This window comes from Amyelois transitella, chromosome 7 (genome assembly GCF_032362555.1).
Source record: "Amyelois transitella isolate CPQ chromosome 7, ilAmyTran1.1, whole genome shotgun sequence".
Lineage (NCBI taxonomy): Eukaryota > Metazoa > Arthropoda > Insecta > Lepidoptera > Pyralidae > Amyelois > Amyelois transitella.
The window spans coordinates 8538811-8564106 of NC_083510.1; the positions used below are offsets into that span (position 1 = coordinate 8538811).

General features: G+C 33.4%; 1 protein-coding gene across 8 annotated transcripts in view; it reads left to right on the plus strand.

Moving 5' to 3' along the window:
- LOC106137774 (cAMP-specific 3',5'-cyclic phosphodiesterase) overlaps positions 1-25296 on the plus strand; it is a 389030-nt gene that overhangs the window by 360998 nt on the left and 2736 nt on the right. For all 8 annotated transcript variants that reach the window (XM_060945161.1, XM_060945165.1, XM_060945164.1 and 5 more), the window contains 3 exons: positions 18835-18928; positions 23932-24041; positions 24159-25286. In XM_060945161.1, the coding sequence (XP_060801144.1) occupies positions 18835-18928; positions 23932-24041; positions 24159-25286 (1332 nt within the window). The remainder of the gene's footprint in view (positions 1-18834; positions 18929-23931; positions 24042-24158; positions 25287-25296) is intronic.

Genomic DNA, 25296 nt, shown 5'->3' on the forward strand with positions numbered 1-25296 from the left:
CACACACTTGTAAGTAACTAACCTCCTTTTGGATGACACACATTATTTTGTAATTTTCTTAAACTTAATTAAAGGTATTTTTTTAAAGTGTATTCGAGATATATTAAAGAAATAGTAATAAAGTAAACTAATAACGGAAAAAACAAAAAGAATAGATTTCGTAATCATGATGGTCGAAACAAAAATCAATCTCGCTGCCGTTCACTTCAAATGTAACAACAGAATGCTTATAATTTTTAACTACGAGTAAAACGAAATGCAATGAACTAAAAATACTGTTACCAAAAAGTTAAGCGCGCAGTTGGTTTAACTCGCTGAAAGTTGTTGCTACAATGCTTTGGGAGCCTTCCTACCTGTGTGGGTGGATCGATGCTTTTGACGTCACGGCGACTCAGCAACAACGCCAGTTTTCACCGTACACGTGTGTCATATTACTAAAGGCGATATCACACTAAATGACACGACTTTAGCGACGTTTTCGTCGTACACGTATCTGAACAAGTGATAGAATTATGACGACATTATACACTTGATGTAATTGGCTTGGTCTCTATACAATTTTTGGCTTCGGGTCTTGGAATCTATTCTTAATCCCATAACTCCCGCTGAATAGTTAAACTATATAAAATTCAAATGCAAAAAGCCATAAAAATATTCTATGTAAAGAAAGCAGCACTTAACTCTAACTTAGGTTTGGCATCGTCGCCAATGCAAAAACGCAATCACTTTGTGAATCCTGAATAACTGGCATTTTGGCGACGTTGCTACTTAGATGTGCATGAGATAGATGAACTAACTAAAGTTTACTATATTACATTACTGTATGTACGCCACATATTATATGCTGTCTTTAAGGCGCATTCTTCTCTATCAAAAGTTTAAGAACAAATTAAGCACTAGGTACTTGCACTTACTTTGAGGAAACATGTGGCAGTTTTGTCGAAGGTTGCGGATTCGGACATCTTCGAAATTGACATCAGTTGTTACATTTAATATATGCGCCCTCGGTCCGCCATCTAAATGTGACACATCTTTTCACTTAGGAAATAAGACTTGCCATATTCCTTTTATTTAAACACTCTAAGCTCTTTTCCATTTGGCAACCAAAAGCGCCGCGAGTAGGTACCGTAATCAGTGACGTCGCCATGACGCCACGGTGTGCTAAGGCCCTTACACTTGCAACGGTTTTATGAAATCCAGATAAATGTTTATGTAATACTGAACCATCTTATGTTAACAAACAGCTCACGAATGGATATGTTCTCAGAATTGCAAATTGTATTTTCCGTTTGATAAATACTAAAGAAACGAAAACGCGTCATAAGCCGTGCAAGTTAATTTGAATTTTCTTAAAATTTTCGGGCTAAACATATGTAGTATTTACAACAATACATCTTATTTATGTAATTTATGCTCTTTGAAGATGAATGGATCGTTATAAAATTTCTTTTACTTCCCAAACAAACCGTAATCTGTAATGCAATATAATTATCACACCACATTAAAATACAGGTACTCGTAACAAAGCGAGTATCAGTTAATCCAATTTTTTGATACATCTGCAAATTCAAGAGTCTTTCGGATATAGACATTATGTGTCTAATCACATTGTTTCTTTTTCTCTCTCTTTTCCTTTGCCTCGACTTTTAACATGGCTCTTCACCTCACTTTTCGCCGTGCACTTAGTTTCTGAATTGTGTTGTCAATATTATGAGCTGTCTTCAACTCTTTTCTGATCATTGATGTCAATTTCGAAGAAGGCTTTCTGATCTCCTTTAATTAAAAATTGTTCAAACATAAATAGACATTTTGCATAACAGGCGACATTGAGAACATGTAAAGATACATATTTCACAAGGGAAAAGCTGTTTTATATTACAACATGTAACTAAATCCGCTTTGGGTGATATCGACCACTCATGCATAAAATAAATAAAGTACAGAAGACCTACTACACAATAGCAAATCGGCCGTATGAATTTGTAATATTTGAAATTCAAATAACTTATTTGCATTACAAATAAGCTCAAGGCCCGCGACCCAAAGGTCTTGGTTCAAATCCCAACGACCCCACTCAGACCTCTGCGTTTGTACACCAAAATTTTATACTGATTTCAGTTGACCATGAGAAAATTTTATAATAGCTTATAGTTCATATAATTAAAGGATAGATTATATGTTTTACGATATATTTAAAGCCGAGATTAATCTTATATGCATATAATAAAACAATTGTGATTATATTGTATCTCGATCACAAATAGACATCTGTGATGAAATGAGATTGACTAATGGAGATGCTTTTAATAAAAGTAGGTACAACAAGTGAACAATAGTACTTATAATTTTAAATAAATGAAAAGCTTTATCACTTTTTTTACTCCACAATTTATGTTATAGGTACCCGTCGTTAAGAGAGAGTGTGTACCACGAACATGTAATATATCACCTGCTTATATTATTTTACCCCGGAGCGTATCACAATCTTTGGATGAGTGAATTTGAGTTATACGCGGCTCTCTTTAATTAAATCTCCACGGCTTTATGACGTGTTGGGGTTTGCCTGGAGTTCTGGGTACTGTGATTCATTTCCTGTTATAGAATAGTCTCGCCACATAATGTACGCATGAAAAATATCTTCTTTAGAATTTTATATTAATATTAATTATAAATGCTTTCAGCATTTATAAATTCCGAATTATCAAAAAGGAATTAAAATATTGAAATGATTTTCATCAACTAACTTCCTTTCCAACTTGTGCCACACATTATTAGCAATTAAATTTGAAATCAAAATTTAGAAATTGTGTCCCAAAATTCAAAAGACACAATTGAAATTGACTGTTGATTGATTATTGATTCCATTTAAGAATTTTGTTTTTTAAGAACCGCCAACGTATGAAATTTATAAGATCATATAAGTACTTACATTACAATAACAATCAAATCTTATTCTCCAGGATTATCCATTCAAAAACAATTAACTAAGTAGCGCTTGTCCGTTTTTGGTTTATTTGTAACTAACATGAAATGCATTGTAGTATATAAAAATAAAACTTCTGCAATTCTGTATAATTGATTGATAAAAAATACGTAAACGGAATTGTTCGTTTTTTTTTAAACTGTCATTGTCTTATTCAAATTTCACACAGAAAGCGTACCCCCTGAAATATAACAGCGAAAAGCATTTCATTTTAAATATTCATAAATTTAATCCATGAGTAAAATGAATAAAATTCTGATAATTTGGTTCGTTTGAAATTTAAATTATTGGCACATGTACTCGCGGATTCATGAATGCGAAATGAAAGCCTAATTGATTTCGTCTGTTCTCAGCAGAATATTTCATTTACTATCACTACTTTCTGAGCCATATTATTGTTGACGTTATTGTGTGTATGTACGAGACACAAGTAAGTCTTTTGCTTGCATCTCTAGCCATCTCGTTAGAATTTCAGCATCAATACAGATATAAAGAGGAAGGTAATTTTTACCATGCTCTTATTTTTATTTATTCTGGTTTTTATCTTCAATACAAAACAAGTCTAGATCGATGCGGCGAAAAAAAGATAGAAAAAAAATCGGAAATAAATATTCTAATGACATATTCTTCACTTTTTAACCTTTTCTTTATTTTTAAATTTAATGAATATCGATGGCACCGGTTTAAATTTAGACATATCATGTAAAAAACCAGACTCGTGTCTGACGTCTGTGCAAAATACAATCAGTATATCTTCGGAATGATTATTTGATTATTTGCGTAAAAATCCCATACGGCCGCATCGTCCTTATCGCTAGAGCAAATAATCAATGTACTTACGTAATATTTATCTATGCACTTACGTACACGATCGCTTCAGAGCTGTAGTAACGTTTCAGGAAGCAACGTCACAACAATAACAGGCGAAGTTTTTGACGAGAAGAAGTTATTTCATCGGTTGAAACTTATTGCCGTTACCTTAGAATAGTTTCAACAATTTTGGAAGAACAAATGGAATGATCGAAATTTTTGTGGTATCTTTATAGTTAAAACGCAAAACATAAGACACATACTGCGACTGAGCGATTATATCCACGACACGTGCAAACCTCAAACCTCGTCTATATGAAACTACGCAAATTTGATGATTTTGACCTATTAATGATGCGGATTAAGGAACTTCACAAATTCTCAACGATGAATCGCGCTGACCTAGTTTTACTTATTACTTCGAATAACTGTTACAAAAGTAATAGCTTTTATTAATCGATATTAACTATTTTCTTTGAGAAATATTTCATATTTCGAGAGAGAAATATATAATATTTCATATTTTAGAAATATTTTATATTCATTTCATATTTCATAATTCGTAACCGTGTCAGAAATTGATTATCAAAACTGAACTATGATCTTATTTTCAGTAACATTATAACAGTTTTTTACAGTTATGACGTACAAAGTCATACTATATTTGCCTACGCAAATCACGAACCTTATCGAGTAATGTAGATCTTCCTATCACGTTTGCAATTTAGCACCCAGCCATATTATAGCCACCATACCAATTAACACGTTATGAAAAATTTCGTGGCACTTAATGATTTACGCTGTAGGTTGCTATTTCCACGGAGTTCAAAAAGGGGACGGTTCCATCATCAAGGTCTGATGATGGGAACTTCGAAATTATGAAAGAACTCTTCAATTTATATGCGTAGTGATTGGTTTTAAAATTATTTCTAAATCTTTTAAGGCAATTCCGTATTTTTAATAGAAAGGAAATTATAAAGTGGATTTGAATTGGATTGAACTAACGGTATTAAACTTATCTAATATTTTCCTTAAATTGCGCTTATTTATACCGTAGTAACCCAAACCCCATAAATAAAAGGGAAAATATTTTAACCAATCTCATTTAAAATGTCCTTTTTAAAGAGATGAAAACAACATTCTAATTCATAATTTATTTTTTAAAGTTTCCTCCGATCTGTTAAATATTCTTTACGTGTTTAATATTCTAAGGGGTAAACGGCCACATACTTGTCTGAACTCTTAACCTGTGTGCACGTGTGTGCGTGACACAGAATCGTTAAACCGAAGGTAAGCCCTGTACCCACCGTGCCCTCGGCGAATGACGCAAATCCCGATTGGGAAAATAGTGGGAGTCCACAATATGATTATTAATAATTCAATGCTGTGTGATTCTATTTTTATGGACGATAATTACCTACTTTTATTTAAATATTAAAGATAATAATGCAGCATTGCATTTATATTAAGAGGTACTAGTGAACAACAATAGTAATAAAAATTGCATTGGCGTTGGTGTTTAGCAGGCAGCAGACAATTAAAGCTGTGTGAATTGTTTTTAAAAACATTACACATTTGATACTTGATTTCTTCCATCTATTCACTTGTTAACTTACTAAACCAGTTACAAGAGAAGACATTTTTCCTTTGCTATTTCGTAACTAGTTGTGGTATAATAATGTTTTCTATTTTTAAATGGATGACTCTCAAGTTATACCTACATTTCAAATTATAGGTAATATCCTGTCGTAGTATCTCAACTGATTTCTGCTTTCTAAGATCAGTACGAGTAATTTTGTTTGTACGCTGTCTCCCAGCCACTTATGTAAAGGAAGTTTTACGTTAATATTGATAAAAAATATAAGTATTACACAATACGTAGTTTTAAAAATAATGGTAGACTGTTTTTTGTCATTTACAAAAAATTGTATAATGTAAAAATATCAAATATAAATAATTGTTTTTCAGCATTTCGTAACAAAAAGTTTTTATATTATATTCGACAGATTTTTCTTTGTTTCGAATTTTTTTTCTCACAGGGTCACACATCCCTATTAATGTTAAGTATTAACAATGGCTATTTTTCAAATTATACGTATGATAAAAAAAACAAACTTAGTATTTTTATTAATAAGGAAAATTGTTTACGAAGCGAAACACGCGTGTATCATTCACTTTTGATTTCGAAACCAACCAATTGATACTGATTGTTATTTGAACTTTCAACTAGTTATTTACTACGTACATTTAGGGTCACGTACGCGCCCGTATGTTGGTTAAAATATATTCATGGTTGAAGGTTTATAGGTGAACATAAAATTTCACCTCCCTTGTACACAATTCAGTCTAGAACGTTGAAACTGAAGTGTTTCTAAATGAAGCGACAAATCGTTTTAATATTTCAAGAAGCCATGCTAAGTTAATGACTAAAACTTTTATACATACAAATGGGCATGTCTATATTCCTCGAAGGGAAGACAGAGCCCGGATAGACCGGATGTTCGACTTTTATAGTTCCTAATTTTTTTATATACTCCTATTTCTCTCTTACTAATGATTTTCTCAACTAAGACTTACGTGACTTTAGTGTACCTTTCAAGATAACTGTCATTTCTCTTAAACTTTTCTATATATATTTACATCATAATTAACAATAATTATGAATCTTATTATTAATTGAACTTACAGTACCAGATAATCAGGCTACAGTCCGGTCGGTCATCGCTCGGCACCGCACGTATGAACGAACGGTCACGTACGCCGTTCGATATTACGGAGGCTAATCTTAATTGAATTTTGATTTTAATAGCCCCCTTATTTCTCTTTTACATGCATACAAATTTCAGGTCTTTATTCTTTGACTCTAAAAAACTACGGTTAGCTGATTAACTTTACTATGGGGTAAAAATACTTCTAATATAAATAATACAGTTCGCTGACATCAGTAAAGGAACATACATTACTTCGAGCGATTGCATCTCTAATAACAGTTCCTTCCTAAACTGTAAATGTTACTTTATTGCCTCTTTATTAAATAACTGCATCATCGTTTATGTCTTTATTCATAAATCACATATTTTCTAACCTTGTTCAAAATTTTCCATTTGATCTTAACTACCACTGAATTCAAAGCATTTAAAATAAAGCAGTGTATAAATCTACACAAAGATATTTGAATACCATCATATACATACCTAGTATGTGACATTCAAATCAAAAGAATCCTCTTCCTCAATTAAAAAAAAAACGTAAACATATTATCTCTAAACAAACACGTTAATTCTTGTTTATTAAAATTGAACTTTCAGTATCAGATAATCAGATTCAGTACACGGCCGGCGGGGCGCCCGCACGCCGTGCCGGTCACGTACACACGGCGGCGGCAAGGCCGTGTGCCGCCCGCCTAACGAGACGAAAATCAATCGGCGAGTCAAAACATTTCGCTTTTTGAAATGAGAACGAATGGCCGAATCGTTAATTTTAAAGATTTTCAATATTGATATGATGATAATCTGTGTGATAATTTAAGACAAAAGGTCCCTTGAATAGAGACTAAATAAATTATCCGCCTTTAGGTATATAGAATCTCATATTTTCTTACGGTAGAAAAACTGAGTTGTGATACTTGGTTTTTTTATAGAATGGTTTTGATGGGATATTAATACTGAAGTCAAATTTTAAATTTCGAATTTTAATAAGCGTAGAAGAATAACATTACTGTTAATCCTACACATGCATGCCTTTTTAAATTAAAACTGTATAAGTTTCGGCCAAGTCAATTATTGTTTAAATTGACAGCTGCGTGAATCTATAAGAACATAGAAGAAGAAACTGATAGAATAATTTGTAGAAAACAAGAATGTAGCTTTTGGGCGTTGCTTAGTTCAGGCACACACCTTTCCTCAGTCGAGCAATAATAAAGTTAACCTGAAATGTAAGGAAAACGGGTTTTAACCTTCGATCAGATATAAAGGAAGGTTTTTTATTACTTGATCGAAGGTTTTAACTAACGTTTTACATGAATGGAGCCTAGCTAAACAGAATACACTTCTCGTAATCTCTTTTCATCTTATAACTTCAAACTCGTCCAGTTCGTTGAAATAAATCCATTATTTTATTCGGCAACTCGTTTTTTTCACAAAACATCGTTCAAGACTTTCTCCATGAACGTACTTGAGACGTCATCTTCAAAGGACGTTGAACGGATGTCTTGTATTGTACCGCACAAAACGGCCCTGGTATTTATTCCACTCGGACGGAGCTCACCCCAGATATTTTTCTCTGAAATCGAGATTTTGCATCTCTGATAAATAATGGACGGGATTTTCTGAACCTTTTCAATTTTTGAATACGTAGTTTTCTAAAAGGAAGGTATTACGACGGGTTAGGAGTACATAAACAAATAATTTTAGCTCTCACTTTACCAGAATTAATTTACAATAGTTTAAAAAACCTTCCATGCTGGTCTGGTAACAAAGAAAAAATGTGTCTGCCAGCTTCTTCTTTTTCCGTGAAGATTGTAAAAGTCAATCAAGAAAAAGGTTTATAATCAGGGAATTCTTCTATTAGGCGATGAACTGTCACTATCTGAATCTTTATTCTTCGCCTCAACATCGTCTGCGCGGCGGTTCTTCATGCATAACCCCTAGCCTAGCACAAGATCTTTAAATTATACCTATGTAACCCTAAACATTGCTCTCACTACAGAGTGAAGGACAAACAAACACACTTTCACATATAATATCAATATGAACTGCTAACCCTAATAGATTACGAGACATGGGGAAACCTTCTACGTCAAGCCTATTCAAACAAATCTTTTCAAATCCACACTAAACGATGTACTAATGAGATGACTCAACTGGTTGAAAGATTTTCTCAGAAACTCAATATTGAAAACAGTTACAATGGAGGTCAAATATTTATAAAGTTTATGTGTTATTTTAACATTAGTTTTACCACAAAACTACTTTAAAAGTCGAGTTATACGAGATGATAACTCGGTGTTATGGTTATGAATGCTATCAATAAACACATAGTCATAATAATCCCTTAAATGTGCCAACTTGTGTTGTAGATTGTATAAATCGGTCAAGGGATTTGAATTAAAACTATTTTGAATATAGGCTACATCTCTGTCTCTACCTATCACTGTTTCAGAAAAAAATTATGTCTGATCGAAAAGCGAACATAAACCTAGACTCTGTCTATTTCTTTAAGGTTAAGGATGTAAAGGATACGAAGAAAAAAAAATTTGATCAAAAAAATGTTATTAGGTCATTTCATGTACAAATGGTTGATAAATGTCAAAATACATATACCTTTGGAAGATTTTTATTGAAGTACCGACGACAAAATTGAGATCCGAAACACCGGATATTGGAATAAATCTTTATAGAACATCAACCTTCGCAATAAATATCAAGGAAAATTCAAATAATGTCCAATAACCACTAAGTTTCCGACAGGAAAATAAGGCAGAAATGAATTTTGCGAATATAACAATTTTTGGAAATTTCCCGACCTCTTGATAAAGTTGCTTGTCGAAAAATTGTTCGGAATCTTAACGGTCGTTATGAATTAATAATATGTTTTAAGGTTTTAAAGTTGAAATAGCTGAATGGTATAATTTCAATGTAACTATCTTCATTTAATTAAACAGTATGTGCAAGTTATTATTCTTTATAACTCGAAGTATTTTATATACATTAATGGCCTTTTCCCGTTCTGTTATTCATAAACCACTCTAGTAAATAAATTGTGAAAGTATAATACTAATTACATTCATCAAAGACAACAAACAATGCATCATTTTTACTTTTACGGAAGTTGTAAGTACACTGATATACAGTGAATTAATGCGCATTGTTTCCTTCTAACGTTGAAGATCAAACGTCTATAAATTAACGTATGTTATTAAACTGTATTGAAACTAAACATTTATCACATTGTCACGTGACACAAATATAGTTAAAATTAGTTAGCTAAAAAGAATAGTTACGGTTTAAAGTGCGATTGAAGATAAACGCAGAGTTGGACGCGCCGGACGTAGGTACCTGTGATCGCTTTTGTTCAGATACGAGTATTGAGGGGACTGCAGCGTGGGTGTGCGAGGGGTTATAGAGTAACATTAAAAAAAGCAAAATAGTACTTGAGAGGTTTATATACAAATTATATAAAATCACGCTTCTTTCCCTCAGGGGAAGGCAGGGGCTCTAGGCTAGAAGGCTCTTTCCACTTGCTACGATTCATACACTTGTTACGCTTCAAACACAAAGATTACATATAATGACATCTATATTTCTTGGGGTGTAGTCAGTACCAACAATTTTAAAAATACTGTTACGTTATTTTCACAGTATGTCACAAAAAATGAGAATTTCACCGAAATCACCGTTGATTTTACTTTAAATTTTATTTTATTAATTATGATAAAACAGTTTCTTCCCGGAACTTAGCTCGAATAGATATTTCCAAAAAAACCTTCCTTAACAGATGTTTAGGTAATTCCAACTATCTAAATGACAAATTTTAGATCACGTCTCGAGTGCGAGTTAATAGATAATTATGTCAGTCACCTTTGTCGGTTATATATATAGATTTTTTGCTCTGTAAACTTATTTATAACCTCGCTTTTACCGCGGAGGTTATCTCTTCGCCACTTCAAAGTACCCGGTTCAGTTTCAAACGCTTACAATTTTTTTACTTTCTTTTCACACAATTTGTCTGAAATTATTATTGAAATTTCTTTTTGAATTATAAGTGTATCTATAGGACTCATTACACACGCTTAGCTTAGTATGCGATGAGAAAAGAAAAGTAAGGGAACAAAATAGATTTTGAATTTACATATTGAAAACAACAGGTGTACTTAAATAAAGCAAGCCTTTCTCTCGTAGCCTACAGCAAATCACAAATTTCTAGACCCAGCCTCTTAGGCTGTGTGTTGACATGTCACTCAAGCTGCCAATGTCTCATTTTATAGTATCCCGTAACGCGTCTCAAACCCTGACTCAAGAACTTACTTCACAGACGTTAGTTCCTAAATTCGGACTTGAGACGCGATAGAGATTCAAATAATATACCTGCTAAATATAAGTATGGATTAGAATACCAACTTTCTTGTTAATCCGACGATTCATGGCAAACTACGCCACGTCACATCCACTGAAGGGTTACGGTACTGACCTGGTTACCGAGTGACGTCTGTTCCGACCTCATGCGGGGATGCCAGCGCCGCCCGCCGGCCGCTCGAAGGTTGAACAACAATACTGTCATATATGTGTGAAATACGCCTGCTCTTGTATGTAGGCCTTTAAAATATGTCTTCGGTGAAATCTGGAACAAGTATGTTTGTATGAAAGCGAGAGGTGACTGACATACCTAAAAACCTAAAAGTTATATACTAACGGGTGTTATGAATTATTGCATACAAATTCTGCACTTGCAAAAATTGGAAAAACCTCTTAGTTCTTAAGTTACAGCAATTATTGCAGTGTTAAATGAAAGACTGTATACTAATCGTAGAATGTATCAAACATCTCAATACGCTTATTACTATATAACTCTTCGAACAAAAAAAAAATAAAATAAAAATGGCCGATTGCAAACAGATAGTCGAAAGTTTTTACAAATGAGTACTTCGTTAAATTAGTGGAAAATTCGAACACTGCTGAGCTAGGATAATAGGAAATCCGCCTTACAACGTAATTATGAAGATTAGGAGTCTGACTCTTAATCTAAATAATGATTACTCGCGTTGTTAAGTCGGTCCTCGTGCGATGACTGAGCCCGACGGAAATTTTCCAAATCCGACAAATTTTCGGGAAAGTAAATGCATTCAATTAATCGGTAAACACATAACATACGGTTGATTGAACAGAAAGTTATACTATGTCTTTTACATACATTTAAACAATTAATTTCATATATTTTGTTAATGTCCATCTGAAATCATTTGAAAAGTGATTCTATTCTTTACGATGCTTGTATAGGGATTCTATACCATAGATTAAAAATATCATAACGTACAACGTGCTGTTTAAAAGTAATTTCATTTACTTTTTAATATAGGTACTTCCAAATTATCTTAGGTACTTTTTTGAGTTTGAGGAAAAAGCCTAATCATACTTAGTGCCCCTGTACGGACTGATCAGTTTGTTGACTGCTAGTAAGATAACTCTCAGATAAAAAATGTGATGTGATACATTTATCAATTCGCAGAACAGTTTATATTACGTATCGATATATTTATAAAATAAACATTACACATATCTCGTCTCCGCACGTGAGGCATATTTGCCGGAGATGTAAGTAACACTTCAGGAATGTTATCTACCACGTTACACACCGTAGCAAAATATTCATTTATGCATACTTTCATTAAGTACACAATTAATAAGTATAATTGCAGGTAGTGATATAATTTTCTGCTATTTAATACTTTATAGTAATCGCGATGATGCAACTGGAAGAGAAGCTTGCAAGTTAACTTTTGCTTTAAAAATCACTAGCACATTATCTGAGAAAAGAAGGGATATTATAAAGGAAAGGATATATTTTTTAACAATACATGATGGTTATATCTTCATACAACCTTGGGAAATATGCAATTGCAAATTACAAGTCATACTAAGACGATGGTGATTAATACCTATATTTAATAGTCGTTTAAAATGGTTATTCGTTTCTATGATCCAAAATAGGAGTGGTTAATCGGGAATCGCTCTGTGAAAATACCTGAATCACTGACTCCAAGAATGTCTATAGAATAAGCCCGGACTTCTACATAGGAAGACGATGCAATTGACACTAAAGATTTAAAATTATTTTCGTATAAAGAAAATCTAAAATAGACATTTTTTTTGCAAAATAGTTTTTATCAGTTCACATATTACTTCTAGATTCTTCACGAGCGGCCGTTTGGCATACACAAAGTCATAAACTTAATGATAAATTTTGAATGTATGTAGAAAATATATTTTTGTTGATATCGAAATATAAACACCGCCTAAAAGTATTCCTTTAAAAACAAAATGACCTTAAGAAAATTTTCGAACTGTGAACTCGTAACGCTCATATCTCTCCTCTTGAATATAAATAGATTTTAACACGTGATCTAATATCATCAAATGTAATCTTTGTAAAAGTTCATCAAGACCTCGGTAGTGCCAAGGTAACTCTCATAAAATATATATAACATGTAATGAAAACTCAGAGAAGCAGTCTAGTCTTTACTTTATTATCTACAGTGACAGACCAACTATGAAATTCATTGTTTCATCAAATTGATGTATTAAACGAAAGTTTAACATATATTCCCAGACTGATGAACACTATGATAAAGAGATATAATATGTGATGGTTCACGCATGCTCGCCGTCACGTTAGCATCTACGACGCTACATAGGATGTTGACTATTATAGTTGAATAACACAGTGACTCACTATTGCATAAATCATGTCCATGTGTATCGAATATGGTTGATAATCTATTATATCTTGCAATCAATAGTTCTACAATTTGCTTCCGTAATATAATAAGGCAACGTAGTAAAATCTTTATTGGAAAACATGCAATTTCTCCGATAAAATCGTCACAATTACAATAACGTCAGCAAACAAAATAATTGTCTCCAAAATAGATTTGTTTTTGTCATGTGGAAATGAATCCGATTTTTATTTTTCATTGCTGACTCAATGCCAAATTTTATATTCTACTACAACTTGAACTATAAGTTGGGACGACATTAAAAAACATTTTTCTTGTCTTAACAAACTATTGAAACTTGCATATTCACAATAGCTGTCATGTTTTTACATTAGTGTTGAATATATTATTGTTGTATTTGGGTCAGGGCTAAAAACGGTTTAAACAACTGTCTGGAAGTTGGTCTCTGTATTTTAGTCATATCTAATCATAATTATCGTCTTATCCGATTAGTTATTAACAAACACCACGATTTAGATTATCTTGAATTGAAGTAGATTTGTACAGTAATATAATTTCTATTTTTGTCATCTTTATTGCTATTTGAACGTCACATGTTGAATGATTAACTGTTGAGAAACAAAGGATTAGAATAGAATTGGATTTAATTACAGCAATTGTTTAAGATTAGATCAGTGACTCTTTAAAACTTCAATATTGTCGTAATATTACTTGTACTAGAAAATTACCTACCGAATGTTGACTAGATCATAGACTAACTTTACAGAACTTATATTCGCCCGAATGCATGTCTTCTTCTTTATATATAAGTATAAATAATATAGAGGTCAGAGGAAAATCGAGATATTTAAGACATGATAAGAATTTACAGATTTATAACATTTAAGAGGTAGAGACCACGTTTTGTTCTCACTTTTAAAAGTTCAGAAGCTATGAAAAAGTGTCCATTGATTAATTCCAATGATACAACAAAGGAGATGTACATCGTAGCAGCCATTTCGTTTTTAGAATAAAAGGTCACCAATGACCTTTTCATTTTGCCCCTTGCCACCGCGAGCGACTCTCAAATAATCGAGTTTATTTATTACTTAGTGATTTTTTAATTTAGTTTCTAGTGTTTATCTTTAGTTCTTCTCTGCTCTTTTTTTTCTATTACTTTCACTACTATGTTGTATATTGTCATTCACCGCTTTCTACGGTGTCCTTTTTGGTTTAAGGGTATTTCCACGCGGTTACTTTATTCATTCATTTATCATTTGATGACAATAAATACGCATGTATTCTTATTACGCATACCATTAATAAGCATGGTTTTGAGCAAGGAAGTGGTCTAGCAAACAATAGTCCTGAAAAACCGATTGACAATAGGCTCTATTAATTTGTTGACTAATATTATTAAGTACCCAGAATTGAGTTCTCCGTCATAGATTTGGTATAAAATAGTGTTACTTTTCTTACTCATTAATTCGAAAGTGATTGTTTATTGGTATGTTTTTAATGTTTATTAATGCTTTATTTATCAGACAGATAAATCTGGGGTAATTTTCTCTGCTGTTTACTGTACAGGAGTAAAGTTCTGAAAAAGAACCTGTTTCATATGCATGTTCTGTTGTCTGTACTAATGTACCCAAATAATACGTCAACTATGACGATTATGTTAGTCACCGAATCAGATTTTTTGGTAAAAGTCTAAAAGGGATTAATTTTGTGAGTCACCTATAAAGTTATTATGTCACTCTCACTGGTTTTGAGTGAGTCACTAAAAATGGATGGATAATTCAGTGAACAAAAATCAATATAGATTGTATATCTAAAAAGGCAGGGCAATTTAAAAAAAATAATTTGAATATCAGCAAATTTTTTTTTTTTTTATTCAATTAAATTAAGTTATAATTTTTTTGTAAACTGTACGTTGTAGATTAATGCACTTCAATAATCTTTATGTGGGCATTTGACGAGCTTGTTAGAAATCTATTTATAGCTTCCTTTATTTAGACTCTTGTCTGCAAGATATTGATAGATTAAATTAAAGAGTCCACACGAAAAACCTGCAGACATCTGACCTTTTGAAGATTTACCTAGCAACGCGTAATAGACAGAACCAGCTGTCGCGAGACGCGAAGGTCAATAAATTGGACGACTTCATGGTGGTAAAGGGTTGCTTTTCTTAAGTGCCGTAAAGTTCCCCAGCAAGTTTTATTTCAATAATTATTTTCATTCAAATGAAATAAAGCGGTATGTTCCAAGAATTTATCCTACTAACATGTAAATCTGAAAACAATGGTAGAATATCAGAGTAGGTACTGGTCATTCCACTTTCCTCAAACTCTTTGGCCAACATCCAATATTACTAATTTAACCTTATTTTTGGGAAATTTCTCACGGTGTGAATCGTAGCGAATTACGAAATATCAAAATTCCACGAATGTAGGAAGGAAGGTAGAAATTGTGTTTTGTTACCAGTCATTCAATAATTTTCCTCATAGTACTTGTCCTTATATTAGAAGGTATACAAGTAGAAAACTTTAGAACTATCTCAAATTATTTGTTTATTTTGCTTTTCATTTTCATTCATATTTACCCAAATACTTATAACAAACTTATATAAAAATATACTGCTGTCACGCGAGAAACGTGAATCCGATTTCATTCTCCAATTCTTATGCGTGTTCCCAGTTGCACCCTCTGATGGTTTACTTCGAAACCACAGAATACAGAGATAACAACGTTGTCTGTCTGGAATCACAGATGACATATTTATGAGCCTGGTTGAAAAAATTTCTCAACCATCATTTTCATAAAAATACTGTCGAAAAGTTTTGAATCAAACAACTTGTGCTAAAAACTGCATCAACAATCACACTAGTCTCATCGTTAATCTCATATTCTCCAGTTACAAACTAGTAAAATTTATACTAAGAAAGCATATTAAGTCTCTTCACAATAAAAAGACACTTAAAATTGTTTTCAGCCCAACGACTAACTCGTAAAGTTGTATAAACTAAAAATTTGGTCAAGGTACTAGTCTACGCAAATCATCCGACTGGCTTCTAGGCGTGACGTAAATATCCTATTACATTTTATATATATATTTTCATATCATTTTTTATTTCTTGTGAGGAAATGAGTTGACAGATTTAGTAAAATTTTAAAGTATAATAAGGTGGATACGTTTTCACGGTCAACTTTCATGTGTCATATCCGATATGGTCGTGAAATATTAATGATTTTGTACACTTTGAATTTTAATGTACGATTATGAGTATGTAAGATTTTCATCATCATCCCCAAAAAGTATAAAATAATATGCGTTCGAGTCTCAGTTGCATTTTTCGTTGTACGAAAAAAAGCTTTTATATAGACACTCATTTTTATCAACAAAAATCGTGATTGCTAAAAACTTTATTATACAATAATTGAAGTATTCCGTGAATCAGAGTGACTGGCAAGCTACGAAAAAACTGTTAGCGAAAAAAAAAATGCACGTCACCAATATAAATAGCGTGGCTTTCACGAGAACAGTTGAAATTTATAAATACTACACTAAATTCAAGTGTTCGAGATATTTTCGATAAGATTCAGCAGGAATTCAGAACTCCAACACATTATCTTGTCACATGAGCGCGCAATCTTTTTTTATGAATTAAAGTGCATATTATATATGAACTCGATTCCAGTATAGGAAACACAGAATTTTTATGAAAATATAGAGACGGTTATGATTCATTACCAAATGAATTGATTACATTATTTCCTTATTAACTGTTTGAATCTTGGTTCCATCATTTAGCCGTGCATCTAAGCGTGGCTTTTAGTCTTTTCAACTGAATGTTGGTTCTGTCTTCCTGCAAGAGATATGGGTGATGATTGAATGTATGTTTGTGTTTACGTATGTTACTTTAGAACGTGTTTTTTTTCGATTTCTCTTACATGATATCAAATTAGGTTGGACTACTATTATTCTATTTAAATGTTGTTGAATTTCCTAAAAACATGTTTTTACTTACCAGTGACTTTGATTCCAATACTTTTATTGCAATAACGATGAGCATATAAATAAGTATATAAAGATAAGGCAAATTAGTGATAAAATTTACACTTACATAGACAAACATTTTAATTAATATGTTTCTCTATCGCTCTAATCTTATATATAAAATCCTCGTGTCACAATGTTTGTCTCCGTACTCCTCCGAAACGGCTTTACCGATTTAAACCAAATTTTGCATGCATATTCAGTAGGTCTGAGAATCAGCTAACATCTATTTTTCATATCCCTTAGTGAACTTTTTTTTTCTAGAAATTACTTAAAAATTATTTATATGGCAAAACAACGTTTGACGAGACAGCTAGTTTAAAATATATTTTATCTTCTTACTTAGGTACCTACTATACTCTCTCTCCCACTCTTATTTTTTACAAAACCTACCACAACATATTAATTCATTCTATTATTTGATTACGCAAAGCATAAATATCAATCGCATAACAGTTACACACACACACATATGTACCATAGATAAAAGTGTTGTATAATACATAGGATTAGTGAGGTAATCGTGATGGACCGAGCAGGCCTCAGTTCCACTTCCTATCCTGAAAATGTCGAGGATAAACTTGCAGAGAGATAAGAAACTGTGTCAAGACCACTTCTAATTTTAACGCAGTCTTAGGTGACACTTGGTTTTACGTTGCTGTGATTAATTTACGAAACTACGCTATATCTTCTTTAAAATGTCGATCTCTAAGGTGAACCAAACATTATTGACGTGGAAGGTCCAAAAAGAAATATCATTCTTGGCCTGATGCCACATCCGGAATACCTCATCCGGATTATCTAGTACGAATAATATGATTAAACTAAATAGCTCGAATTAACCCAATGAGATTTAAAAATGTTCTCTTTTCCATAACGCTGTAATAATTTTAATTGAAATAGAAAATGTTTATAGCGTTCATTTTTTTACTATACTACTACTCTAAAAGAGTGACAAAAATAAATACTTAGGCTTTAAGATTTTCATGACGTCGCTTTTAACATTGTCCTTTTTTTATTAAGTTTCAATCGATCTTGTTATAAAAAGAAATTAAAAGACAACGGTAAGTTAATAAAATATATACATATATAGGGCATTGTTATTAGGATTTGGAACGACACTAATGGCTTAGCTACGAGAACCGCTACGCCATACCAGCGTCTACGTCACAACTCGAATATTAGGAACTTCCTTTGAAAAGAAAATTATTCGTAACTAGAACGGTATGAGCGGTCGAGCACGATACTCGGAAAGCTATATTTTCTGTGTGTAGTGTAGTGACGTTGCGAGGCTGCGATATTATCAAGGCGTCGCGCCGCGCTACGCTTCAGTTTTGCGATAACGCTCAAAGTTAATAGACGTTTAATTCACCGTCTACAATAAAAAGATTCACTCACGCAATACATTCGCGAGGTTTATTATTTATTTTTTTAATTTCGTGTACTGAAATGCGCGTGTGCGCCGAGAGACAAAGCGTTCGTGTTGTGTCCGGCCGTTGGTTGAGACGCCGTGCAAGGAAGATGGCCAACTCACTGGAACTGTTGCATTTTCAGTTCAAACGGATGTTGAACAAGGAGCTCAGCCATTTCTCCGAGTCGAGCAAGTCCGGCAACCAGATCTCCGAGTACATCTGCTCGACATTTTTGGGTAAGTTTTTGTTTGTCACTCGATTTATAAATAAAAAAACTCAAATGCACGAAACAATGTCTAGAGTTCTAAAGCCCGATGTTGAAGTTACAGAGAAATGCAATATTTTCAACTATTTTAGCCAAATTTATTTTTGATTTATGAAATTTGGATTTAATTGAAAATTTTGTTAAAGAAATTTAACACTTTTTAATTATATTTTCGTGCATTTGAATTTTCATTTGTTGTGAATGATATTGTTGGCGAATAAAAGGTTGATTATCGTATCAGTTGCAGTTGTAATGAAATACTTTTAGTAACTGAGTAATAAAATTTAAAGGAACTGAGTTATAGAATTTAAAGGCAATAAAGAAATATAAGGCTTCAAATTCAAACAAGGTTTTAATAACGCCATTCTTGTCTTGACGCGATGATTTTATTAACTACATATGTTTTTATCCATAATAAATAAAACATACATAAAAATTCCTGCAATTAATTTCCTTGGAATGATTTAATTGACTTACACGTAGGTGGATATCTAAATATTACCCACGATAACAATACTCTGGTATATTCACAAACATCTTTGTTTTTGCCAATAACGTGAAGACAGAAAAAACTGTTTATAGTTTTACTATGTTTGACAGACACAGATTGTATGAATTTAGATGTGTGTTGAAAGGTTAATTGATTTTTTCTGTGAATAGCAGTATTTTTAACCAAGACTTTTTGTTTTTATCTCTTTGATAGGCAGTAGTAAAATGACTACTGCCTATCTATTTAAATAATATAAGTTCAACTTTTTAATTTATAATCTTATTCCGAATAAGTATGTAGTTAATTACATAGAATAGTTTTAGATATACAAATTCACCCCTCTGGCCCAAACACAAATTGTGGCAATTAATAATTAATCATTCCCATCATGCGTCACCAAAAAACCATTGTTAAAAAATGCAAACGCTTACCCGCCCTTGTGACGTCAACGCCCTATCGCGCCCGCCCAAAATAACGTTATCCTGCGCGCGCTAATCAAACAATTGATTTCAAGTACGTTCAAAATAAAAACAAGAGAAAATTCCATTATTTTCAAACAGAACGTACGCAAAAGGGTATATTAAAAAAAATCTTTGAAAAAAAGAAAATATCTCAACTTCTTGAAAAGGCATTTAAAAAACTTTACAAGTACGATAAAAAGTCCACTGCTGCAAAAACCTGCACTAAAAATCATCATTGGTCTTTAAGTGGCCGGTCTGAGCTAGATTCCTGTGCAAAAATTTAATTCGCTATAACAGTATAATGACGTGTTCTATATTAATTATCTTCCCAAGGCGTTAACCTGTACAATTAGCATGATTTTGCCAATAAAGTAAGTAAGGTAGTATCAGAATTCAATTTACGTACCTTGTATTGCATGAGAAATAAGTCTTGGATTCCATGTTTGAGAACCGTTTCAAAGCTTGTGTCAAAATGAGAATAAAAACATTAATTTCTCACCACATAAAATTTAAAAAAAGTTTATATCACGTTTTGCGGGGCAGAGATGAAAAGACTGAAAGAACATATTCAGTTGTATAGCTTAACGATATAATTATTACAGATATTAAGTATAGAAAGAAAAACACATATGTACTTGCCTGTTCAAATTAGTGTAATTCTCGCTCCAATAAATATCTCGTTTGATCCAGTCGGTATTGGTCAATGACGCGACTGAAGTCCCAAGGTACTCGTGCACAGAGCAAAGAACGGCCTCATAGACGAATCCAGGCCGGCGTAGCATTCTTTACTGAGTAGCTGTATCGCAAGACATCCTCACATGACAAAAGATGATTCATACAATATTGATTCCATAGATTGATTCGGTCAATTGGAACGAACTTCAATACACTTTTGCAATTTATTCTTATTTAAATCTTAATCAAAGTGTTATTGACTTCATGTCGATATTATTATATCAAAAAAACAATTGCGCCTGAAGGAGGGACACTCCGGCTGTTTTGTTTAATAGGAGACACCTTAAATGTAAAAAAAATTGAAAAAGATATCTAGGGTGGCGGTAATATAAATAAGATAAATTGGTGACCTAAACTAAACCTTATAATTTTTTGTATATAAAGTATCAATAATGTGAAATATAAATTATAGGGGTACGTCAATTCTATATCATTTATCTCAAAATGTATAAATACATTTATCGTAATTAAGCTTATCTTGTTTGGGCTTACTTTTATGACCCCCTTATCTACCTACACATGTGAAACTTATAAAATAACTTGTAAAGTGCTGATTTTTCAAATATACACGCTAGATACTGTTTATATATTATATCTTTAAATGTCAAATAAATTAAAATAATCTCCAGAAGTCATAATTATGTTGATAACCTCAGTTCTCTTAGTAACTCTGCCATTGAAGTCATAAAACCCAAAGTAATTAACTTTATACTTTTATTTTTTAAAGATAATGCAATCAATATTTAATATCTTTGTCTTAAAGTGACTTAACAAAAATAGAAGTATCTGGGAACGAAAAAAGGCCCCATGTCACAGATGTAGTCACGCCACATTTAACTGAAATGATAAAAACTTCGATCAATGAAATGTTAAAAAATTCTATAAATCTTAAAAAAGACTGTATGGCTGAAAAGAATTCAGATTTAGATAGTGGCCGGATGGTAGGCCATTGCCTAAAAGCAGAATCCCAGTAAGCCTTTCCCTTAAATTAACAATCGACTCGTAAATTATTTCTAAAATTATGCGCAACATTCGTTCCAATAAATAAATTGATCGGCTTTTATTATGGGCGTTACAATGCAAAGCTTCATTATTTTGACGGGCCCAATGAGCGATCATTGTGTCAATTGACGAACGGCTTGTCACAAATTGTGGAATTTACAGACCTATCCTAACACCACCCATGGCTCTACCGACCTTCCGACGGACGAGCCAAATCATGAGAGGAGATTTAAGGAATCGTCAGTTCTTACAATTTAAGCCGTTCTAAGTCTTTAAGACTTTCGCATTCACGTTATCTGTTGCACCCACAGCTATATAATTTGACCAAGTCTTGGCATGAATATTGTATCATTCAACCTATAGAAATAGAACTGATAAAAAATGCAAAGGTAGGTATATATCAACACACTTTACCTACCTTCCGTAGCTTATAAGACTTAAATGTTTTTAAGTTATAAGAATAATGATATTATTTTAAGAATTATGAATGGCCCTTCTCCCTTTTTAAGAGTGATTATTTATTTATTTATTGCACAAAAAAAAGTTAAAAAGGCGAACTTAATGCCGTTTGGCATTCTATACCAGTCTACCAGCTGACCAAACAAAAAAGTTTTGACTTTCTCTATCCCATATGGAATAAATACTTGATTACATTTGTATGTAAGTATGGCTTTTCTGTACTTGTTTTATTTTGTGACGGTAACGACCGGATCGTAACTTCGCAGCGGCCGACGGCCCAACGTAATTAATTTGTTTGCTTTGTGCCGGCCCTCGCCACCGGATTCTTAAAGTTACTGCCAATTGCTGAGTTCAAATCAAACTTTGGAAATTTTAACATCTGTCCTTTAATTAGTTTGATCGAATACATAAGTACGAATTATTGAAAGAAATTGCTGATTGGCTGATATTTATCAACGCACAACCCAAACCGCTTGATATTTGCAACTTGGCATGAAGGTTCCTTATGTGGTCTAGGGATGTACTAAGTGAAAATACAAAAATAGATAAGTCTTTGCAGTATCGATTATATTAACCAATTCCACAGTCATTGCGATGTTAATTATGATATACATAGTCGATAAGACGATACGATATCAAAATTATCATCTTAATTTTATAAACATTACTGTGAACAAATCTTTTAAATCTAAGATAACCCCAATTAAGCACGTGTTTTAAATTTCAACTAACATGTAAGAATAAAATGATAATCCAAGAAAAGTGTTCAATATCAATTTATCATGAACTAAAAATATAAGCATTTAACAAGATTACAATACGCGTTTAATATAAGAACTCCTCTTAAGAAATGTTTTCGAAACGTCGCTTAAAAAATAACTTTTTAGCGATTCCATATATCTCGTGATTAGATATAAACTAGATACGTAGTACTATCACATCATGCTTGTTATCATTGTAATCTTCGTTAGGTGTATACTTTAGGATTAATTTCATTATATTTTGGCCTCTCTAATCTACTCGTTACATGTGCTGTTTGAACAATCATTTAATTTCACTATCTATAAATTAAATGTGTACAAAATGACCGGTTTGTAATTCAATTTTTGTTCATAAGTGCTATCAACATTAATGTCACTTTATAAATCAGAGGCTGAAAAGTTAAATGATTTAATTGAGACGCAATTGCGAAAAACGAAAGTTAAAGCCCAAATCGACTTTCAAAACGCGAAGAGAAAGTAGCAGTCTCTTGTCACTTCATAACTCAAACCGCGACGCCTGAAATTGTGTAATATATCTTATTTCGATTGCAATGATTGCCTGGTTATCTAAAACTTGTACGCAGGGTACCTCACGGTATCAATCAATCAATTGAATAATGGCTTCTTGACGTGTTCACCTACTTTTTCGGCACACATACCCATTGGCACTGTTTTGGGAAAGTGATAACTATCGAAGTGGCTTCAATATGGACTAACAATCTATTTCAGGAATACCTCAAATTTTATTGCATTTTGTAGAATTTATTTAGGTTAAGTGTGTGGTTAAACCTCAATAGTTTAAAAAGGGATATTAAGGCTATTTATAAATGGAGACTATTCTCAGCCACATGTGCGCCACTTTGATAGTATTTTCACTTTCATATCTCTGTTATCATGGCCCAAATTTCCTCGGAATAGATCTGATTAAAATTTGCGCAGCTGTTTTTTTATTACCTACATACTCTCCTTTTTAGGACAACGATGTTTATCAGCCAAATATTGAAGATATCAGTGCTCTACTAGCCTTGACAATATTTGTTATTCATAATATTTTTCTTTTTTGCAGACAAACAGCAAGAACTCGATTTACCATGTCTACAAGTCGAGGAAGGCTCCGAACGTGCCAAGAAAAAGGAAAAGCCTCGCCATGCCGGACCGGGGACAACTATGTCACAAGTAGGTTTTCTTCATAAATTTTATAATTTCTACAAAATGTTTTGTTTACTTAATAATCATTCAAATATTATTTGCGTCACAAATTTAAGTGCCTAACCATGAAATTCTTATTTGCAGATATCTGGAGTCAAGAGGGCGTTGACACACACAAACAGTTTTACTGGAGATCGTGTTCCCAGATACGGAGTAGAGACCCCTCATGAAGAAGAACTTGGCCGCCTGCTCGGTGAGATCGACCGTTGGGGCGTGGACATCTTCCGCATTGGAGACTTCTCCGGTGGTCGCCCGCTTACCGCAGTCGCATACGCTGCTTTCACTTCAAGGGAACTACTCTCCACTCTTCAGATAGCACCGAGAACTTTCATAACGTTCGCTGTCACACTGGAAGAACATTATATACGAGACAATCCCTTTCACAACTCTCTTCACGCTGCTGACGTGACACAGTCAACGAACGTGCTACTGAACACTCCAGCGCTGGATGCCGTGTTCACTCCTATAGAAGTGTGCGCAGCACTATTTGCGGCATGCGTACACGACGTCGACCACCCAGGCCTGACAAATCAGTTCCTTGTCAACTCTAGCTCAGAGCTAGCCCTCATGTACAATGACGAATCTGTACTTGAAAACCATCACCTAGCAGTGGCCTTCAAGCTGCTTCAAAATGATGGCTGCGACATCTTCGTCAACTTACACAAGAAGCAAAGGCAGACGCTGAGGAAAATGGTTATTGATATGGTGCTCTCGACTGACATGTCAAAACACATGAGCCTTTTGGCGGACCTTAAGACGATGGTGGAAACGAAGAAAGTCGCGGGCAGCGGCGTTTTATTACTAGACAATTACACCGATAGAATACAAGTATTGGAGAATCTCGTGCACTGTGCCGATCTCAGTAACCCAACCAAACCGTTGCCTTTGTATAAACGGTGGGTGGCGTTATTGATGGAGGAGTTCTTCCAGCAAGGAGATCGGGAAAGAGAGCAAGGCATGGACATAAGCCCTATGTGCGACAGGCATAATGCTACAATAGAGAAATCTCAAGTCGGCTTCATAGACTACATAGTTCACCCGCTATGGGAGACATGGGCGGATCTCGTACATCCAGACGCCCAGGATATATTGGACACACTGGAGGAGAACAGAGACTACTACCAAAGCATGATTCCTCCGTCACCGCCGCCTGCGCCCATCCAGACGCATTCAGGAGCTGATGACGACCGCCCCGAACAAATACGATTTCAAGTAAGTTGTG